General features: G+C 47.9%; 1 protein-coding gene across 1 annotated transcript in view; it reads left to right on the forward strand.

Moving 5' to 3' along the window:
• Nucleotides 1–21,811, forward strand: part of LOC138259482 (cytochrome P450 2F2-like) — a 612,238-nt gene that overhangs the window by 333,652 nt on the left and 256,775 nt on the right. Inside the window, exons 4-5 of the mRNA XM_069207252.1 lie at nt 11,888–12,037; nt 12,336–12,496. Of these exons, the coding sequence (XP_069063353.1) occupies nt 11,888–12,037; nt 12,336–12,496 (311 nt within the window). The remainder of the gene's footprint in view (nt 1–11,887; nt 12,038–12,335; nt 12,497–21,811) is intronic.

Raw genomic sequence — 21,811 nt, forward strand, 5'->3', positions numbered from 1 at the left:
TAATAATCCGATTTGGCCGTGAAACAGATATGTACACTTGTATAAAAAAGGGACACTACCCAGTCCAAAGTTCAAAGGGCCCACATTGGCACAGGGCACAATCCAATGCCCAACTCGAATCCTGAGCACATCCGGATAGAACACTGCAGGGCCATCAGTTTGCAAATAGGCAGGCACCTCAGAGGGAGGGGGGGCACCTCAGCCAGATGCGGGATCAAGCCCACTGGTTCTAGAAGGGGCAACATGCCCATTGCTCTATCCTGGTGGTGCAAAGCTGCAGTCTCTCAAGTGTGTGAATACCCCACTGGTGTTGGAGGGGGCAACATGCTCCTTGCTTTGTCCTGGGGAGTGCAAGGCCACAGTCTCTCAAGCGGGTGACTTGCCCACTGGTTCTGGAGGGGGCAACATGCCCATTATTTGTCCTGGGTAGTGCAAGGCCACAGTCTCTCAGGTGGGTGACTTGCTCACTGCTTCTTGAAGGGCCAACATGCCCATTGCTTTGTCCTTGGGAGTGCAAGGTCACAGTCTCTCAAGTGGGTGAATGCCCCACTGGTGTTGGAGGGGGCAACATGCCCCTTGCTTTGTCATGGGGAGTGCAAGGCCACAGTCTCTCAAGCGGGTTACTTGCCCACTGGTTCTGGAGGGGGCAACATGCCCATTGCTTTGTCCTTGGGAGTGCAAGGCCACAGTCTCTCAAGTGGGTGAATACCCCACTGGTTCTGGAGGGGGCAGCTCGCACAGTAACCACTGGAGGATGGACTACATTGCACCTGCCGGCGGTGATGGCTACATGCTGGTGGTGTTTGGGGGAGGCTTCTAGGCAGCCCCTGCACTCTGTGATGGCTGCATACTGGTGGTGGTTGGGGGAGGCGCCTGGGCAGCCCCTGCCCTCTGTGATGTCAATACATCTAAGGCTGGCGGTGGGGGGCCCTATGACAGCTGCTCGTGGTGGCAGTGTTTGCCTGACAGCTTCCGCTGGCGTAGAGTGCCTCTTGTCCTCCTGGTCATGGTTTGGGGATCCCTTACCCTTCCTGGAAGAGGTGGACGGGCTCTTCCCCTCTCTGCCTGCTGGTGCAGGCTCCTTCCTCTTCTTCACAGCTGGTGCAGGCTCCTTCCCCTTTTTCACAGCTGGTGCAGGCTCCTTCCCCTTCCTCACAGCTGGAGCTGGACTGTTCCTTTTCATCCCAGGTTGTGCTGCCTTCTTCCCCTACAGTGTTGTTGTGCTAGTATCCCTACCACCACGAGCAGGTGGTGCTACCACTGTCCCCATAGACTGTTTGGCTGAAGTGCTGGGCTGGGTCTTTGGTACGCTGCCCATACGTGAAGGACTGGGGATGGGGTAGGGAAGAGGTCAATCTGGGAAAGGAAAAGTTTTTTAGGGACGTTGGGGCGGGAGTAGGGAGGAGTTATGGGAGCGGAGGATGAGGGAGTGGTCTTCGGAGGTGTATGTCTGCTGGATTTGGGTACAGGTGCAGGTGCATGGGCTGTATGCTGTTGTGAGGTGGATGGCTGTTGGGTGTGTGCTTGCGCTTGTGTCCTTTAGAAGGGGGTGACAGACACAGTGGGAGAGGACACAGGGGACGCGTGCATGGATGTTGTGGAGGTGTCTGACAGTGAAGTGTGTGTTCTGCTTGATGTGATGATGATGCTGGTAGTGGATATTGATGTAGTGCTTGCAGGTGTGAGTGTGGGTGTAACTGGGTAGGAGGGGGAGGAGGAGGAGGGGGAGAGAGTGGAGACAGTGGATGTTGTTGTGTCTGCAACTGAATGGTGTTTGTGTGAGTGCCTGTGGCATGAAGTGTGGTGCTTGTGTTTGCTACTCTTAGGTGTTGTCTTGTGTGCATGCTCGTCTGCCTGTGTGCTTGGGATGGGTTGGTGTAGAAGGCTGGCCTGGTTTGTAGTGGGTACCTTGGGTACTTACACCTTGTACCAGGTCCAGTTATCCCTTATTAGTGAAATGTAGTAGTGTTATAGCAACGTAGGCTGATAGGGGTAGCTGTAGCAGAGCAGCTTAGGCTGAACTAGGAGACATGCAAAGCTCCGGCAATACCATTATAGTTACACAGTACTTATACATAATAAAAGACAATACTCAGTGTTACCAAAAATAAAGGACAGGTGCCCCTGCCGACCTAGAAGATGGTGCAAAAGAGGATTCTCCGGTTGGAAGGAGACAGCAGAAGAGCACCAAAGAAGATGGCTGCAGGTTCCTGCATGATGCAATGGATGTCCCACGTGGTGAAGTTGGATGTAGGCATGTTTTGGAGGTGGATTCTTCAAACAAGCTTTGGTTCTAGCAAAGTCGCAATTTGCATCAACTAGGCGCTATCTGGACAAAGGAGGGACCTGGAGCCTCAACTCTGTGTGAGGAGGAAGAGGGGGCTCTCAGCACATCAGCGAGCCCTCAGGGTACCAGATAACACCCACAGGAGTCCCAGGAAATGGGGACAAAGGAGGTGGAAAATGCGGTTAGAGCAGCACTACAAAGGAAGGTCCCATGCCACCGGAGAACAACTCAGTGAGTTGAGCATTGCAGGATAGAGTGCTGGGGACCAGGGCCTGGCTGTGCACAAAGGAATTTTGCAAGTAGTGCACAGAGGCTTCAGAAGATGAAGAAGATGCGATGCGTGAGGGGTACTGTCATTCTGGGGGAAGGCAAGGTCTTACCTCCTCCAAATTGGGAAAACAGGACCTTAGGACAGTCTGTGTCGATGGGGTCCACTCTCTCTGTTTTTAGGAGCATGCTTGTCACCAGGAGAGGAGTCCAAGAGAACCAGTCATCAACTTAGAAGGTGCCTGCGTGAGCAGGGGAGTGACTCCGTTACCCACGGGAGATTTCTTCAGTCTTTCTGGTGCAGGGTGAAGACAGGGAGTCCTCAGAGCGTGCACACTGTGGAAACTGTTGCAGTTGCTGGCTGAAGCTGAAGTTGCAGAGGAAAAGTATCCCTTCTAGATACTTTGTTGCAGTTACAGTGGTTCCTTGAGCAGACTGCAGTTGATCCGATGTCAGAGGATGAAGTAGTAGTTGCCGAGGATTCCTGATGGAAACTTGCAAGTAGAATCTGAAGAAAACCCACAGGAGAGAACCTAAATAGCCATGAGAAGGGGATTGGCTACCTTATCAGATAAGGAACTATTAGGAGGGGTCTCTGACGTCACCTGCTGGCACTAGCCACTCAGAGCCCTCCAGATTGTCCCCACACCTTGCAAAGCAAGATGGCTGAAGTCTGGGACACACTGGAGGAGTTCTCTGGGCACCACCCCTATGGTGGTGATGGACAGGGGAGAGGTCACTCAGAGGTCTTCATTGTGCCCTCACATCTCTGCATTCAAGATGTCAGAGGTCTGGGACACACTGGAGGAGCTCTGGGCCCCACACCTGGGGTGGTGATGGACAGGGGAGTGGTCACTTCCGTTTCCTTTGTCCAGTTTCACGCCAGAGCAGGGAACAAGGGGTCCCTGAACCGGTGTAGACCGGCTAATGCAAGGAGGGCACCATCTGTGCCCTTCAAAGCATTCCCAGAGGCTGGGGGAGGTTACCCCTCCCCAGCCTGTAACACCTATTTCCAAAGGGAGGGGGTGTTACACCCTACTCCCAAAGGAAATGCTATGTTCTGCCTTCCTGGGACTGAGCTGCTCAGACCCCAGAAAGGTAGAACCTTCTATGTGAGGTGGCAGAAGCTGTAGCTGCAGTGCAAGCCTCAGAGAGCTGGTTTGGCAGTACTGGGGGTCCATAGTGGAGCCCCCAGGATGCATGGTATTGGCTCCACACTACCATATTTGGAATTGGGGTACAATTCCATGATCTTAGACACCTTACATGGCCATTGTAGGAGGCGGACCTGGTTTGTAGTGGGTACCTTGGGTACTTACACCTTATACCAGGTCCAGTTATCCCTTATTAGTGAAGTAGTAGTGTTCTAGCAGCTTAGGCTGATAGAGGTAGCTACAGCAGAGCAGTGTAGGCTGAACTAGGAGACATGCAAAACTCATGCAATACCACGTATAGTTACACAGTACTTATACACAAGTAAAGACAATACTCTGTGTTACCAAAAATAAAGATATTTTTTTGGGTGACTGTAGGAAAGTACCATCTTGCCTGGCATGTTACCCCCATTTTTCACTGTATATATGTTGTTTTAGTTGTATGTGTCACTGGGACCCTGTCAGCCAGGGCCCCAGTGCTCATAAGTGTGCCTGAATGTGTTACCTGTGTAGTGACTAACTGTGTCACTGAGGCTCTGCTAATCAGAACCTCAGTGGTTATGCTCTCTCATTTCTTTCAAATTGTCACTAACAGGCTAGTGACCAATTTTACCAATTTACATTGGCTTACTGGAACACCCTTATAATTCCCTAGTATATGGTACTGAGGTACCCAGGGTATTGGGGTTCCAGGAGATCCCTATGGGCTGCAGCATTTCTTTTGCCACCCATAAGGAGCTCTGACAATTCTTACACAGGCCTGCCACTGCAGCCTGAGTGAAATAACGACCACGTTATTTCACAGCCATTTTACACTGCACTTAAGTAACTTATAAGTCACCTATATGTCTAACCTTTACCTGGTAAAGGTTAGGTGCAAAGTTACTTACTGTGAGGGCACCCTGGCACTAGCCAAGGTGCCCCCACATTGTTCAGGGCCAATTCCCCGGACTTTGTGAGTGCGGGGACACCATTACACGCGTGCACTACATATAGGTCACTACCTATATGTAGCTTCACAATGGTAACTCCGAATATGGCCATGTAACATGTCTATGATCATAGAATTGCCCCCTCTATGCCATCCTGGCATAGTTGGCACAATCCCATGATCCCAGTGGTCTGTAGCACAGACCCTGGTACTGCCAAACTGCCTTTTCAGGGGTTTCTCTGCAGCTGCAGCTGCTGCCAACCCCTCAGACAGGTTTCTGCCCTCCTGGGGTCCAGCCAGGCTTGTCCCAGGATGGCAGAACAAAGGACTTGCTCTGAGAGAGGGTGTTACACCCTCTCCCTTTGGAAAATGGTGTGAAGGCAGGGGAGGGGTAGCCTCCCCCAGCCTCTGGAAATGCTTTCATGGGCACATTTGGTGCCCATTTCTGCATAAGCCAGTCTACACCGGTTCAGGGACCCCTTAGCCCTGCTCTGGCGCGAAACTGGACAAAGGAAAGGGGAGTGACCACTCCCCTGACCTGCACCTCCCCTGGGAGGTGTCCAGAGCTCCTCCAGTGTGCTCCAGACCTCTGCCATCTTGGAAACAGAGGTGCTGCTGGCACACTGGACTGCTCTGAGTGGCCAGTGCCACCAGGTGACGTCAGAGACTCCTTCTGATAGGCTCCTTCAGGTGTTGCTAGCCTATCCTCTCTCCTAGGTAGCCAAACCCTCTTTTCTGGCTATTTAGGGTCTCTGTCTCTGGGGATTCTTTAGATAACGAATGCAAGAGCTCATCCGAGTTCCTCTGCATCTCTCTCTTCACCTTCTGCCAAGGAATCGACTGCTGACCGCGCTGGAAGCCTGCAAAACTGCTACAAAGTAGCTAAGACGACTACTGCAACTCTGTAACGCTGATCCTGCCGCCTTCTCGACCGTTTTCCTGGTGGTGCATGCTGTGGGGGTAGTCTGCCTCCTCTCTGCACTAGAAGCTCCGAAGAAATCTCCATTGGGTCGACAGAATCTTCCCCCTGCAAACGCAGGCACCAAAGAACTGCATTACCGGTCCCCTGGGTCTCCTCTCAGCACGACAAGCAAGGTCCCTCCCACAGTCCAGTGACTCTTTGGTGGAGGTAAGTCCTTGCCTCCCCATGCCAGACTGCATTGCTGGGAACTGCGGCTTTTGCAGCTACTCCGGCCTCTGTGCACTTCCGGCGGAAATCCTTTGTGCACAGCCAAGCCTGGGTCCACGGCACTCTAACCTGCATTGCACGACTTTCTAAGTTGGTCTCCGGCGACGTGGGACTCCTTTGTGCGACTTCGGGTGAGCACCGTTTCACGCATCCTCGTAGTGCCTGTGTCTGGCACTTCTCCGGATGCTGCCTGCTGCTGAGAGGGCTCCTTGTCTTGCTCGATGCCCCCTCTGTCCCCTGACGCAATTGGCGACATCCTGGTCCCTCCTAGGCCACAGCAGCATCCAAAAACACTAACTGCACGATTTGCAGCTAGCAAGGCTTGTTGGCGGTCTTTCGGCGGGAAAACACTTCTGCACGACTCTCCACGGCGTGAGGGATCCGTCCTCCAAAGGGGAAGTCTCTAGCCCTTGTCGTTCCTGCAGAAACCTAAGCTTCTACTGTCCAGTAGCAGCTTCTTTGCACCCACAGCTGGCATTTCCTGGGCATCTGCCCATCTCCGACTTGCTTATGACTTTTGGACTTGGTCCCCTTGTTCCACAGGTACCCTCGACTGGAAATCCATTGTTGTTGCATTGCTGGTTTGTGTCTTTCCTGCAGAATTCCCCTATCACGACTTCTATGTCCTTTGGGGAACTTTAATGCACTTTGCACTCACTTTTCAGGGTCTTGGGGTGGGCTATTTTTCTAACCCTTACTATTTTCTAATAGTCCCAGCGACCCTCTACAAGGTCACATAGGTTTGGGGTCCATTCGTGGTTCGCATTCCACTTTTGGAGTATATGGTTTGTGTTGCCCCTATCCCTATGTGTCCCCATTGCATCCTATTGTAACTATACATTGTTTGCACTGTTTTCTAAGACTATACTGCATATTTCTGGTATTGTGTACATATATCTTGTGTATATTTGCTATCTTCTTACTGAGGGTACACTCTGAGATACTTTGGCATATTGTCATAAAAATAAAGTACCTTTATTTTTATTATAACTGTGTATTGTGTTTTCTTATGATATTGTGCAAGTGACACTAGTGGTACTGTAGGAGCTTCACTCGTCTCCTAGTTCAGCCTAAGCTGCTCTGCTAAGCTACCATTATCTATCAGCCTATGCTGCTAGACACCCTATACACTAATAAGGGATAACTGGGCCTGGTGCAAGGTGCAAGTACCCCTTGTTACTCACTACAAGCCAGTCTAGCCTCCTACAGTGACACAGTACCAAAACTATCTTAGAGACAATACTCCTTCTGGAGGTAAGTATTATACACTATATACAAACTAGACACCAAAATTAGACAAGTAAATAGTCATAGAACAATGCAAACAGTAGGAAATCCTATAGAATGCAATGGGAGAAAAAAAGGTCTAGGGGCAACACAAACCATATACTAAATAAATTGAATGTGAATCACGAATTCCCCCCTAGACAAGTGTAGTGTGTGCAGAATCGATGGGAGAGTAAGAATACAGTAAAAGTACGTAAATTACCCCACCCCAGAGCCCAAAAAAGCAGGAGTAGAGTACTGCAAGTTTCCTTAGGTCACACTACACCTCGTTTTTGGGATTTTGCAGCAGCCAACCAAGTCTGCAAAGAACAACTGCTGGATTATTGGACCTGAAGACCTGCAAAGGAAGGGGGCCAGGTCCAGAAGTCGAAAGAAGTTCCAGGAAGGACAGGAGCCCCTGCCAACCCAGATGAGGGTGCTAAAGAAGAGTCCCTGGTAAGTCGAAGACTGCAGAAATTCACCCTAGGAAGATGCCAACGGGTTCCTGCATGATGCAAAAGATGTCCCACGGTGTGAAGATCGTTGCAGATGAGATTTCGTGTTGGAAGGTGCCAACAAGCCTTGGCTACGGCAAAAGTGCATTTTCCATCAAAATGGCACTGAATGGACCCAGGAGGGACCAGGGCGCCTAAACTCTGTGTGAGGAGGAAGAGGGGGCTCTCAGCACTTTAGAGAGCCCTCAGGATGCCAGCCAGCACTCCCAGGAGCCACAGTTTTCAAAGGAGATGCAAAATAAAGTTGATGCAGCACAACAAAAGAAGGTCCCACGCCGCTGGAGAACAACTCAGCGAGTTGAGCATTGCAGGATGGAGTGCTGGGGACCTAGGCCTGGCTGTGCATGAAGGAATTTTGCAAAGAGTGCACAGAGGCCTCAGGAGGCAAGGAAGACACAGTACACAGGGGTACCATCGCTCTCAGGGAAGGCAAGGTCTTACCTTCTCCAAACTGCATCAGCAGCACCTCAAGATAGTCTATATTGATGATGTCCACCCTCTGTGTCCTTAGGAGCACGCTCGTCATTATGAGAGGAGTCCCAGGGTACCAATCGTCATCTTGAAGGTGCCTGCTTGGAGCAGGGGAGTGGCTCCGTCACCCCACTGGAGATTTCTTCGGCTCATCTGTTGCAGGATGAAGACAGGGAGTGCCCAGAGCGTGCACACCATGGAAACTGTTGCAGTTGCTGACTTGGAGCTGAGGTTGTTGAAGAAAAGTGTCTTTTGTAGACAATTTGTAGCAGTTACAGCGTTTCTTGGAGCAGGCTGTGGTTGATCCGAGGTCAGAGGAGTCTGAAGTTGTTGCAGAGGATTCCTGAAGGAAACGTGCAAGCAAAATCTGAAGAGAACTCACTGGAGAGACCCTAAATAGCCCTGAGAGGAGGATTGGCTACCTTATCAGGTATGGGCCTATCAGGAAGGGTCTCTGGTGTCACCTGCTGGCACTGGCCACTCAGAGCCCTCCAGAGTGCCCCCACACCTTGCACCCTGGAGGAGCTCTGGGTATCACCCCTGGTGTGGTGATGGACAGGGGAGTGGTCACTCCCCTTTCCTTTGTCCAGTTTCAGACCAGAGCAGGGGAGAAGGGGGTCCCTGAACCAGTGTAGACTGGTTTATGCAAGGAGGGCATCATCTGTGCCCTTTAAAGCATTTCCAGAGGCTGGGGGAGGCTACCCCTCCCCAGCCTGTAACACCTATTTCCAAAGAGAGAGGGTGTAACACCCTGCTCTCAGAGGAAATGCTTTGTTCTGCCTTCCTAGGACTGGACTGTCCAGACCCCAGGAGGGCAGAACCCTGTCTGTGAGGTGGCAGCAGCTGTAGCTGCAGTGCAAGCCTCAGAGAGCTGGGTTGGCAGTACTGGGGGTCCATGGTGGAGCCCCCAGGATGCATGGATTTGGCTTCTAAGTACCATATTTGGAATGGGGGACAATTCCATGATCTTAGACATGTTACATGGCCCTATTCGGAGTTACCATTGTGAAGCTTCATATAGGTATTGACCTATATGTAGTGCACACATGTAATGGCGTCCCGCACTCACAAAGTCCAGGGAAATGGCCCCCAATGTGGGGGCACCTTTGCTAGTGCAAGGGTGATCCCCATCCAGTAACTTTGCACCTAACCTTCAGCAAGTGATGTTTAGACATATAGGTGACTTATAAATTACTTAAGTATAGTGAAAATGGCTGTGAAATCGTGTGTGCACTATTTCACGCAGGCTGCAATGGCAGTCCTGTGTAAGGGTTTGTCTGAGCTCCTTTTGGGTGGAAAAAGAAATACTGCAGCCCATATGGCTCTCCTGGAACCCCAATGCCTTGGGTACTTAGGTACCACATACTAGGGACTTATAAGGGGGGGCCAGTATCCTAATTGAGATTGGTCATTTAAGTCACTAGCCTACAGTGACAAATTTAAAAGCAGATAGAGCATAAACACTGAGGTTCTGGTTAGCAGAGCTTCAGTGACACAGTTAGGTACTACACAGACATACATAACAGGCCACAAACTATGAGCACTGGGGTCCTGGCTAGCAGGATCCTAGTGACTCAGGCAAAACACACTGACATATAGGTTTTTATCTATGAGCACTGGTGTCCTGGCTAGCAGGATCCCAGTGACACAGTAAAAACACACAGACACACACTCACAAACAGGCCAAAAGTGGGGGTAATCATGCTAGAAAGAGGCTACTTTTTCACAGCCATATTCAGAGTTACCATTGTGAAGCTACATATAGGTATTGACCTATATGTAGTGCACATGTGTAAGGCGTACCCGCACTCACAAAGTCCCAGGAAATGGCCTTGAACTATTTGGGTGCACCTTTGCTAGTGCAAGGGAGCCCTCACACTTAGTAACTTTGCACCTAACCTTCAGCAACTGAAGGTTAGACATATAGGTGACTTATAAGTTACTTAAGTGCAGTGAAAGTGGCTGTGAAATTGTGTGTGCACTATTTCACGCAGGCTGCAGTGGCAGGCCTGTGGAAGGGTTTGCCTGAGCTCCTTATGGGTGGCACAAGAAATGCTGCAGCCCATAAGGATCTCCTGGAACCCCAATGCCCTGGGTGCCTAGGTACCATATACTAGGACTTATAAGGGGGGTCCAGTGTGCCAATTGAAATTGGTAAATGAAGTCACTAGCCTATAGTGACAAATTTAAAAGCAGAGAGCGCATAAGCACTGACGTTCTGATTAGCAGAGCCTCAGTGACACAGTCAAACATTAAACACACCACACACATTAGGCCATAAATTATGAGCACTGGGGTCCTGACCAGCAGGATCCCAGTGAGACAGGCAAAATTATAGTGACATACAGGTAAAATTGGGGGTAAAATGCTAAGAAAGATGGTACTTTCCTACACCTTCGCCACATAAGTTTGAGCCATATAGTTGGGTAAATGCATTTCAACATGTACCCCTCGACCCTCCACAGTAACTTTATCCTCTAGGAGATGATCGCGTTAAATACACTTCTTTTCACATCCCCTGTGACTTTAGCGTGTTGACATTAATGGCCAGTACACACACTCTAAAATCATTCAAGCACTGCAGTTTACAGTGCTTAAAAACAGCTAAAGTCCATAGTGCTATATAAAACTCAAGGTATTATGCACTAAATGCGGTTTCAGTTTACGTGCCTATTTGAAAAGTGATTTTTTTTTAATTTCAGGTTTCTATTTAGTTCATGTTTTACATATTTATCACCTACAACTCTTGATAGCTTACTTTCTATTATTCGATTGAATCAAACATCATGTGACGTCACTTACATTGAGATGATTAAGTGGCCAAATTATCCTAAGTTGTTTAAGAACCGTCCGTAAGTTTGAAAGCTCTGTGATTTTGCAAAGACTGTTGTCAAGGCCATCTCTAAAGGGTTGCCGCACCTAGTGATGACCTCTCATCTATGTTTACAAATAATTTTTGGGGTTAAAACCACCCACTGTGTTTTGTGTGTCAGGCAGTTTTCAGGTAACAATAAAAATGTCAGGATAACCCTTGTGATTAATGTCCCTGCTGAAGAGAAAATGAGTATTGTCTAGTGGCAGTTTTGACTTATCATAAAGTACTACAGAAGGTTAATATGCTTACTGAAAAGAAGGGGGATCATGCATCACAGAACTGTACTTTTATGTGGATAGCTCTGTTAATTACTGCTTTTGTCACAGAGATTCTTGTGTTACTTGCAGTTCATAATATACAATCATAGTATAGCACATTAAAAAGCTGTATGCTAACTGCAAGGAATAAGATTGGCACCTTGTGTTATCCCCTGTCTTTCATTATCCTAACACTGTTAAAAGGGTTACTTTGGGTAGAATACACCTTTTTTTCTACAGACAACCACTGTGGTACTTTTTAATTCCAGGGTTGATGTTTTTCCAGACCAAACACTCTTTAAAAATACTGTCTATTAATATGGATAAAATGTAATTCCTACACCTTGTAATCCTCCTTGTCTTATTTAATATTTCCTACAGACTGATTTACACACGTATGGTTCACTATCTCTGTATAATGTGTGTGACGTAGAGTGCTAGGACACTCTCCAACGGTATGAGTACCGCTTTAAAATAAATAAAATACATGCAAGAGAGGTGCAATGGAGAGATGAGGGGTACTGTTGGAGGATGGTAGTATGGGAACCCATGTAGAAGGTCACTGAAGGGGGCACCAAAAAAAACGAAGTCACCAGGTTCTACCAGCTACAAGCTGGTCCTGTTTGTTGTCCTACAACACATAAACATGAATTTTATCATAATCCCTTTTTTCAGGAGTCGGTTTTAGCAATGGTGAAAAATGGAAGGATCGCCGCAGGTTCGCCCTCTTGACTCTGAGGAATTTTGGGATGGGGAAAAGAAGTGCTGAGGAGAGAATTCAGGAAGAGGCCCAGTATTTGGTCAAAGAATTTAAGAACACAAAGAGTGAGTATTTTTGATGCCAGAGGTAGGTAACACGACAACCAGGACTGACAGTTAAAATGACCTGGTATATTGTTGTTTTTATAGTTTTAGAGACAATATATACAATATAAAACTTTTCCTGTTGGAAAATCACGTTCTTGTTTTTCCATGGAGCAAGTGTGTGAATAATTCCTGAAGATTTTATTTTTACTGTTTGCCATTGAAGTGACCCAATCACTTTAAATGTACAAGTCAGCCATTATATGTCTTAAATTTACTTTTATGTCTGTTTGAGATCTTTGTACCTTTCTTTTCACAGTGGCACCCGTTGACCCTACGGTCTTCTTCAGCCGCACAGTTTCTAATATTATCTGCTCCATCGTCTTTGGAAGCCGATTTGATTACGAGGACAAGAGACTTCTGACCATCGTCAACACAATCAATGATAACTTTAGGATCATGAGCAACACCTGGGGAACGGTTGGTACACAAGCTCTGCCCAAGCATACTGTAAAACATATAATTAGGTTTTCACCCCTCAAACCTGAATGCCACGCTATTGTCTCTATTAATGTATAATTTCACATGGACTCATTAACTTTCTCAGAATGTGCTATCAATCAATTTAATTGGTCAAGTCTTTGGCCTGATCCAAACCTTTGTTTACTAACTGAGGATTAACAGCAGTAAGAACAAGTCAGGAAGAAGGAAGGAAAATGGAGTCTGGTAAATCATGTATTAATCAAATTATAACGTTATATAATCACTGAAAGCTTCTTTGTCTGTTAATCATTCACTGAAGGATACTGCTCAAATAATTACAATAGAGATACACTCTACCCCATGTCATGCTTGTTCATTTGACAGAACTATTATTGCAGACTCTGAGATAAATGTTTGAAAGAGTTCATGCAAATAGATTTTACTGCTAAGCTGACATCATACAAAGATGATTTAATGTAGCTAAGGAACAAATTACTCAGAAGTAGTCTTCGTCACCCTGAATCGTAGTCCCTCTCATCCCAGTCCTTACTTCCTTGAGGCTTGACTCCTAGCACAGATCATAATGAAAATACTTTCTAAGAAACAAGAGAGTCCCCTTTCTATTCCCATTAACCCAGAGGAATAATATTGTATCCTCCCCTTCCTTCCTCCTGTTTTTACAAGCTAAAACAGAAGCAAGAAGGCATATCTGCCAAGTGCCACGCATCTTGAGTTAGACTAATGGATTTCAGTGCTTGTCCCCGCATTCCCTAACTGAAATGCATTAGTCATGCAATTGGAGCTCCTCTTTACATTTGGAATAGTTTGAGGCACTTCACAGAGTAGTGTGTTTAAATATAGCCTGCAGCCTGCTGCTGACAGGTGCCCAGGTAAGCCTGGGTTCATGGAGAGTTCAGGTTGCCATGGAGACCGCAGTCTTTTGTTCCCTAGAGTGTTTGGGCTTTCAACATAGCCTGACTAAAAAAAAAACTAAAAATAATGGCAGTAAACTTCTTTAATATTCCCACCCTCACAAATTTCTGCTCGGTGCTGTATAAATCTGCAAACTGGCACCACTTGAGACCCTCTGACAGAGCTGACGATCCAGGGAGTTTCTATTGTGGAGATTGGGGGCTCTCTCCCTCCACCCTATCTGTTCTCATGGTCCTATTTCAGCTTTGCCCACTGCCTGGCATAGCAGAGAGCATCAAGGAGCACTGAGGTGCCAACAGAATCAGGAGCAACAAGGGCCACAGGCAACAATACAGGGTGGTTTTAGCTCCAGGGTAAGTGTGATATGTAGGCTCTATGGATACTATTCCATTATTTCTCCTCCCTTTACTCCCTGTCCCTCTTATCTGCCTTAGTGCTCTCTGCTCTCATGCTTTATATTACCCATGCTTTCAGCCCTCAACCTATATCCCCTTCCATAATGCTTTGTACTCTTTTCCTCGAAGCTCACCCTGCTCTTTGCCCAGTACTACATTTATCCCTATGCATTTCGGTCCTCTAGCTCCATATTTTTGTCCACTTAGATCATTGCCACCTTGGCTATTTCCCTGTGCTGTCAGTCCCTATCAATCTGCTCCTCCCCAGTGCTCTGGTAAAGCATCAACTCAAAGTGTCACATATAATGAAGTAAATTGTCAAACATAGGCATTCTGAAAATATGAAACGCTCACACATGGGCAAACTGAAAACTTGGCAGCTCTGAAGAGGAGCTAATTGAGGGATGAGGGAGAGGAGGACTACGATTCAGGGTAATCAAGATTAATGGTAAGTAATGTGTTCATTATCCATCATCCGTCCTCCTCGTCCCAGTCCTACTTCCTTGAAGATACAGCAGGTAAAACACACTATAAGAATTTGCAACAACTTTATCTTGCTGGACACAGAATTTATTAGGGTGAAAATTGCAGAACCCAAAACCACAGCCCCAATTTTTTTTCTGCTGAGAGAGACTAATCCAATGCACAACAATTCACAAAAGTTTTTGGGCAAGACCTTGTCACTGACCTGCATATTTCCTCCACCGAGGTAGCTGAAATGGATCCTGTAGACCTACGCTGGACATCACTTTGTCGATCCATCTGCACTGAACGCTATGCTTGGACTATTGCCAACTTTACCAACCTACTAGCAGTATGGGTAGATATTTTGGCACTTAATTAGTCATACCAAAAAATACAAACAGTGAGCTGAAGACTTGAAAAGGCAGATTATGGTCCAAATAAATCCAAAGAGGCTTATTGACATTCAGAGAGGACGGTTCATCAGAATGTACCTCCGAAGAAAAAATTGAAAGAACATTTTCTTGAGACAGATTAAATTTTGAGTCAACTTTCAGGACAAGTTTTGGGTCTACCCTGTTTGGAAAAAAAATCTCAAGTAAGGGTGAGCGATGGCTAAAGATCTTGATTACTCCCATCTCCTCGATGACGGGTTACTGATGAGGAGGTCAGCCTTAACTGACAGACATGAAAACTGAGGTAGCTATAAAGGCTTAAAAGTGACTTCCAGAAGGCCCTTCAGGATAACTGAAAGATCTCAAGTTGGAACCAAACAAGGAACTACCGGTCATGTGAGTCTAAAGCTCCTAAGGAGCGCACAAACCACCAGGGTTACCTGAGACATATCATCATCAGAAGAAGAAAGGCTGAGATTGAAGACCACTGGGCCCACAAAGTTGTTGGACTAAGCCCTTCAAGAAACCCTCATGTAAAATTTCTAAAACCTTAAAGAGGTTAATAGAATCAGATTTCAAATGCCAAGAGGGAAACATCATCCAGTGTTCAGAATATGACTTGAGAGTGGACGTTTTCCAAGATGACTGTATATCTATTGCTACCTGCTGAGAACATCCCAATTTCTCTAGCCCTGTCCTCTAAATTTCCAGGCCACCAGACTGAAACGGTGAAGGACCTCCAATGAGAGATTGTGAAAACTGAAGAGGATAACACAGTGGAAAAATAAAAGGATCACCCACTGGCAACTGAAACAGGTGAGAAGACCAGACCCTATGAGTACAAAATGGGGCAATCAGAATCACTGTATGCTTCTCCTACCAAATATTCTGTAGCACCCTCAGGAGGAGGGGCTTCAGAGGGAAAGCATACAGATTCACCTAGGGCCACAGGACAGAAAAAGCATCCACCTCAGGAGACTGAGGAGCTGGGATCTCCAAATAAAACATGGTAAGCCTAGCATTCTGTGGTGAAGAAAAGAGTTTGAACTTGGGATTCCCAAAATGAGCACAAACTAAATTGAAGTAAAAGCAAGAGATGTGATAATTGACTGATGACAGTAAACCCCGACTGAGAGCATCTATCTGATGATTGAGTTTGCCTTGAAAATAAACTGCCTTCACAGATAGGAGATGTCGCTCTGCCCAGCAGAAAATCTCCTTTGACAATTCGTTCAGCTGCTGATCCTTGTCCCTCCTTGCCAGTTGAGGTAAATCTGGCAATTCTATTGTCTGTTCTCACTGACAGATTTGTTCCCTCCAACTGAGAGTGGAAAGTTTGAAAAGCCTCCCAAATCACCACCAATTTTTTCCAACTGGAAAAGTGCACCCTCTCTCCCTTGGTCAATTGACCCCTCACCTTCTGACTCTGGAGAACTGCTCTCCATCCCCAAAGGCTCACATTTCTAGTGAGTATCAGTGGAGTGGGCAGATCAAATGGAATGTCCCTCATGAAGGTCTCCTCCACCAACCTCCACTGTAGATTCTGAACTATTTGTGGTCTGACAGGGAATACGACCACGAAGTCCTGAGGCACTTGGGACAATGCTGTAGAATATAATCCAGAATGGGTTTCAAATGGAACATTGCCCAAGGCATCACTGCTATGAATGCCGCCATGAACCCTTGGACCTACAACCACTTCCTGGCTGGAACTGTTTGGGCTGACAATAGGCTGTGAAAGTCATTATCGTCTTGTAAGGGAGGAACATTCACCCTCTTGTGTGTCGATCACTGGCCCTAAAAATGTCACTAGTTAAGGTAACAATTTGGGTTTCTCGGATTGATGATCAGTCCCAAGTCTTGAAGAAGACTGCACACTAATTCCACATCTTGCTCTGCCTTAGAAAAAGAAGAATCACATGAAAGATAGTCTTCAAGATATGGAAACACAGCAATACCTCATAGTGTAATCCAGTCACCACAGACACCAGATACATTTTGTGAGTGTGTTGAGGTGAGCTGGCCCTGAGAAAGATAGCTTGCTGTCACTACCCTTGCATGAACATCAATTCACCAAAATGGGAGAGCTAGCGAAAGGGACATTAGAAACACTTTGACCTTGATGACATCAATGGAAATGACATAATATGACCTATGACCCCCGACTCATCCCCAAAAGTTAGGCCACATGATCCTGATGATACTACAATAATTGACGTTACTGAAGTTCCATAATAACTGAAGGATTCATATGACAACACAAAACAGACAAATATCTGTATAAGATGTAACATATGTTAGGGTGCTGACATGATCTTTGAAAGTGGTGGTGAGTAATAATCTCCCTGATTTGTAAGGAACAAGTTAAATGAGTGAGCCAGGCCTCTTCTGGGTGGGCTCCAGGGTACTGTTACATGAGAACATTTAGAAAAAAAGAGGTCATACAGTGCATTTAAAGCACAATTTTTCCATAAAGTACCAAAAAAAGCCACAGGTTTTGAATGGGCCTTTCATTACGTATTCATTCAACTCTTTTCATGGTGTGCCCAGAGAATGAAACCTGATGCTCCTCAGGAATGGACTCTCTTTTTACAAACTTTGATCTGGGTGCCACTGTATGTCAAAAACGTCCTTCATTGTGCCAGGTCCCACTTTTGTCATGGGTGCTCTTCATATGCCATGGATGCCTCTAATGCTAAAAATCACATGAAGTATGCCAGTGCCAGAAATGTTCTATTAATGTCACCTAAATGTCATGGGTGACCCTTATGTCCGAAATTACCTGTAGTATCTAAGGGCCAACATTTTGTCATGGTTGCCCCCTCCGATATGCCACAGTTATCCTCCGTTATGACACAAATTACCTCCAATATACCAGGACCTGTCATTTTCAGAGGGTGCCCCGTATATCAAGAATCATCACTAGTATGCCTTTACTATAATTTTACCATTAGTGCTCATTATGCCAAGAAATACCACCAGTATGCCGGTGTCAGTATTTTGTGACAGACACGTCATGCTAAGAATTGTCTGCAGAATGCCAGTGCAATAACTCTCATTTATTTACCCTCACTTACACTCATTTGTTCTCACTCACTCTTGCACTCACTCAGTCCTATTCATTGTCACTCATTCACACTCATTCTCAGTATGACCCACTCAAACGTTATCACCCATTCACACTCATTCCCACTGTAGGAGGCTGGCCTAGCTTGTAGTGGGTACCAAGGGGTACTTACACTCTGTACCAGGTCCAGTTATTCCTTATTAGTGTAGAAGAGATGTTTCTAGCAGCTTAGTCTGATAGAAGGTAGCTATAGCAGAGCAGCTTAGGCTGAACTAGGAGACATGCAAAGCTCCTACTATACCACTGGTGTCATATGCACAATATCATAAGAAAACACAATACACAGATATACTAAAAATAAAGGTGCTTTATTTTTATGACAAATTGTTAAAAGTATCTCAGTGAGTACCCTCAGTATGAGGATGCCAAATATACACAAGATATATGTACACAATACCAACAATATGCAGTAATAGCAAAAGGAAGTAATGCAAGCAATGTAGAATTACAGTAGATTGCAATAGGAGCACATAGGTATAGGGGCAACACAAACCATATACTCCAAAAGTGGAATGCAACCACGAATGGACCCCATACCTATGTGAGCTTGTAGAAGGTCGCTGGGGCTGTAAGAAAACAGTGAGGGTTAGAAAAATAGCCCACCCCAAGACCCTGAAAAGTAGGTGTAAAGTGCACCTACTACCCCCAGAGAGCACAGAAGTCGTGATAGAGGAATTCTTCAAGGAAGACCGACACCAGCAATGCAACCAAAGTGGATTTCCAGACGAGAGTACCTGTGGAATACGGGGACCAAGTCCAAGAGTCGCGACAAAGTCGAGAGTGGGCAGATGCCCAGGAAATGCAAGCTGAGGGTGCAGAGAAGCTGCCACCGGATGGTAGAAGCTGTGGATTCTGCAAGAACGAAGAGGGCTAGAAACTTCCCCTTTGGAGGATGGATGTCCCACGTCGTGAAGAAGCTTGCAGAGGTGTTCCCACGCAGAAAGACCGCAAACAAGCCTTGCAAGTTGCAAAGGTCGTGGTTAGGGTTTTTGGATGCTGCTGTGGCCCAGGAGGGACCAGGATGTCGCCACTTGGATGAGGAGACAGAGGGGGTGCCCAGCAAGTCAGGGAGCCCTCACAGAAGCAGGCATCACCCGCAGAAGTACCAGAACAGGCACTTAGAAGAGGAGTGAACCAGAGCTCACCCGAAGACACAAAAGGGAGTCCCACGACGCCAGAGGACAACTCAGGAGGTTGTGCACTGCAGGTTAGAGTGTTGGGGATCCAGGCTTGGCTGTGCACAAAGGAAATCCTGGAAGAGTGCACAGGAGCCGGAGCAGCTGCAATTCACACGGTACCCAGCAATGCAGTCTAGCGTGGGGAGGCAAGGACTTACCTCCACCAAACTTGGACTGAAGAGTCACTGGACTGTGAGAGTCACTTGGACAGAGTTGCTGAGTTCCATGGACCACGCTCGTCGTGCTGAGAGGGGACCCAGAGGATGGGTGATGCAGTCTTTTGTTGCCTGTGGTTGCAGGGGGAAGATTCCGTCGTCCCACAGGAGATTTCTTCAGAGCTATTGGTGCAAGAAGGAGGCAGGCTACCCCCAGAGCATGCACCACCAGGAAAACAGTCGAGCAGGCGGCAGGATCAGTGATACAAGGTTGCAGTAGTCATCTTTGCTACTTTGTTGCGGTTTTGCAGGCATCCTGAGCAGTCAGCGGTCGATCCTTTGGCAGAAGGTGAAGAGATAGATGCAGAGAAACTCTGATGAGCACTTGCATTCGTTATCTAAAGAATTCCCCAAAGCAGAGACCCTAAATAGCCAGAAAAGGAGGTTTGGCTACCTAGGAAGGAGGATAGGCTAGTAACACAGGTAAGAGCCTATCAGAAGGAGTCTCTGATGTCACCTACTGGCCCTGGCCACTCAGAGCAGTCCAGTGTGCCAGCAGCACCTCTGTTTCCAAGATGGCAGAGGTCTGGAGCACACTGGAGGAGCTCTGGGCACCTCCCCTGGGAGGTGCAGGTCAGGGGAGTGGTCACTCCCCTTTCCTTTGTCCAGTTTCGTGCCAGAGCAGGGCTGAGGGATCCCTGAACCGGTGTAGACTGGCTTATGCAGAGATGGGCACAATCTGTGTCCATCAAAGCATTTCCAGAGGCTGGGGGAGGCTACTCCTCCCCAGCCCTGACACCTTTTTCCAAAGGGAGAGGGTGTAACACACTCTCTCTGAGGAAGTCCTTGGTTCTGCCTTCCTGGGCCAGGCCTGGCTGGACCCCAGGAGGGCAAAAACCTGTCTGAGGGGTTTGCAGCAGCAGAAGCTGCAGTGAAACCCCGGGAAAGGTAGTTTGGCAGTACCCGGGTCTGTGCTAGAGACTCGGGGGATCATGGAATTGTCTCCCCAATGCCAGAATGGCATTGGGGTGACAATTCCATGATCTTAGACATGTCACATGGCCATGTTCAGAGTTACCATTGTTACGTTATACATAGGTAGTGACCTATGTATAGTGCACGCGTGTAATGGTGTCCCCGCACTCACAAAGCTTGGGGAATTTGCCCTGAATGATGTGGGGGCACCTTGGCTAGTGCCAGGGTGCCCACACACTAAGGGGGTCATTCTGACCTCGGCGGTAAAAGGCCCTTACCGCCGGTCAGAGGTCCGCCATTCTACCGCCGCGGCAAACCGCCACGGTCATTCTGACCCACAACGGCGGGACCGCCAAAATCCCGACATCCAAGGAAGGCCGCCACATCAGCGGGCCGCGGAAAACTGGAGATGACCAAACCTCCACCGCCACGCCAACACAAACACGCCCATGCCATTCTGACCCACGAATCCACGCGGCGGTCTTTCAACCGCGGTATTCCATTGGCGGTACACACCGCCGCGGTCAAAATACACACACAGCTCAAAAACCCAGCCACATTGGACAATTTGAAATACACACACCTGACACACATACAAACAACACTCCCACACATCCAACCAACTATAAAACACACACCCACATCACCCACAAACCCCTACGACCGAAGATCATAGACGAAGTAGAGAGAGACACATCACAGAATAGAGAGCTACATCACACAGAGGCACACTACACCATCACACACACCACATAGAAGCACAAAGCACCACACACCAACACACTCTTCACCATATACACCACCCCACACCTCATCCACACCACCCCATGGCACCCCAAAGGCACCCACGCTTTTCGGACCAAGAACTCCGGGTCATGGTGGAGGAGATCATAAGAGTCGAACCCCAGCTCTTCGGCTCACAGGTGCAGCACACCACTATAGCCAGGAAGGCGGAGCTATGGCAGCGGATCGTGGACAGGGTCAACGCGGTGGGACAGCATCCCAGAAATCGAGAGGACATCCGCAAACGTTGGAATGACTTACGGGGAAAGGTGCGCTCGATGGTCTCGCGACACAACATCGCAGTGCAGAAGACTGGCGGGGGACCCCCACCCACACCACCCGAATTCACAGCATGGGAGCAAGAGGTACTAAACATCCTGCATCCTGATGGCCTGGCTGGAGTACACGGAGGAATGGACTCTGGTAAGTACAATCTCAACTACTTCACCCCCCCCCAGCATGCCAACCCCCACCACCACCCTCACCCCCAACCCCCCATCACACATCCTCCCTGAGAATGTCTCCCCAGCACAACCCACCCAACACCAACCCCTGCATGCCACCACAAACTATGGACACCCATCACCTAAGCATGACCACTGCACATACCCCCCCCAACACCCCCACAACACCTCCCCCAAGGGAATGACAGCACTGGGGGACAAGGGCACCCATAAATCGCACACAATAGCACACACAGAAACAATAACCATACTCTCTTACCCCATGCAGGACCCGAACGCCAACACACCGACCAGGAGGGTCCAGAAATGTCCATCCCCCCCCCGGAAGAGGCACCCAGTGATGACAGCAGCTCTGTCGACCTGGAACCTGACGACCAGCCCGGACCATCGGGGACCTCTGGACAGTCGGTTCCCCACACACAGGCCACAGCAGACCCAACCCCCT

The sequence above is a fragment of the Pleurodeles waltl genome, chromosome 9, assembly GCF_031143425.1.
Source record: "Pleurodeles waltl isolate 20211129_DDA chromosome 9, aPleWal1.hap1.20221129, whole genome shotgun sequence".
Lineage (NCBI taxonomy): Eukaryota > Metazoa > Chordata > Amphibia > Caudata > Salamandridae > Pleurodeles > Pleurodeles waltl.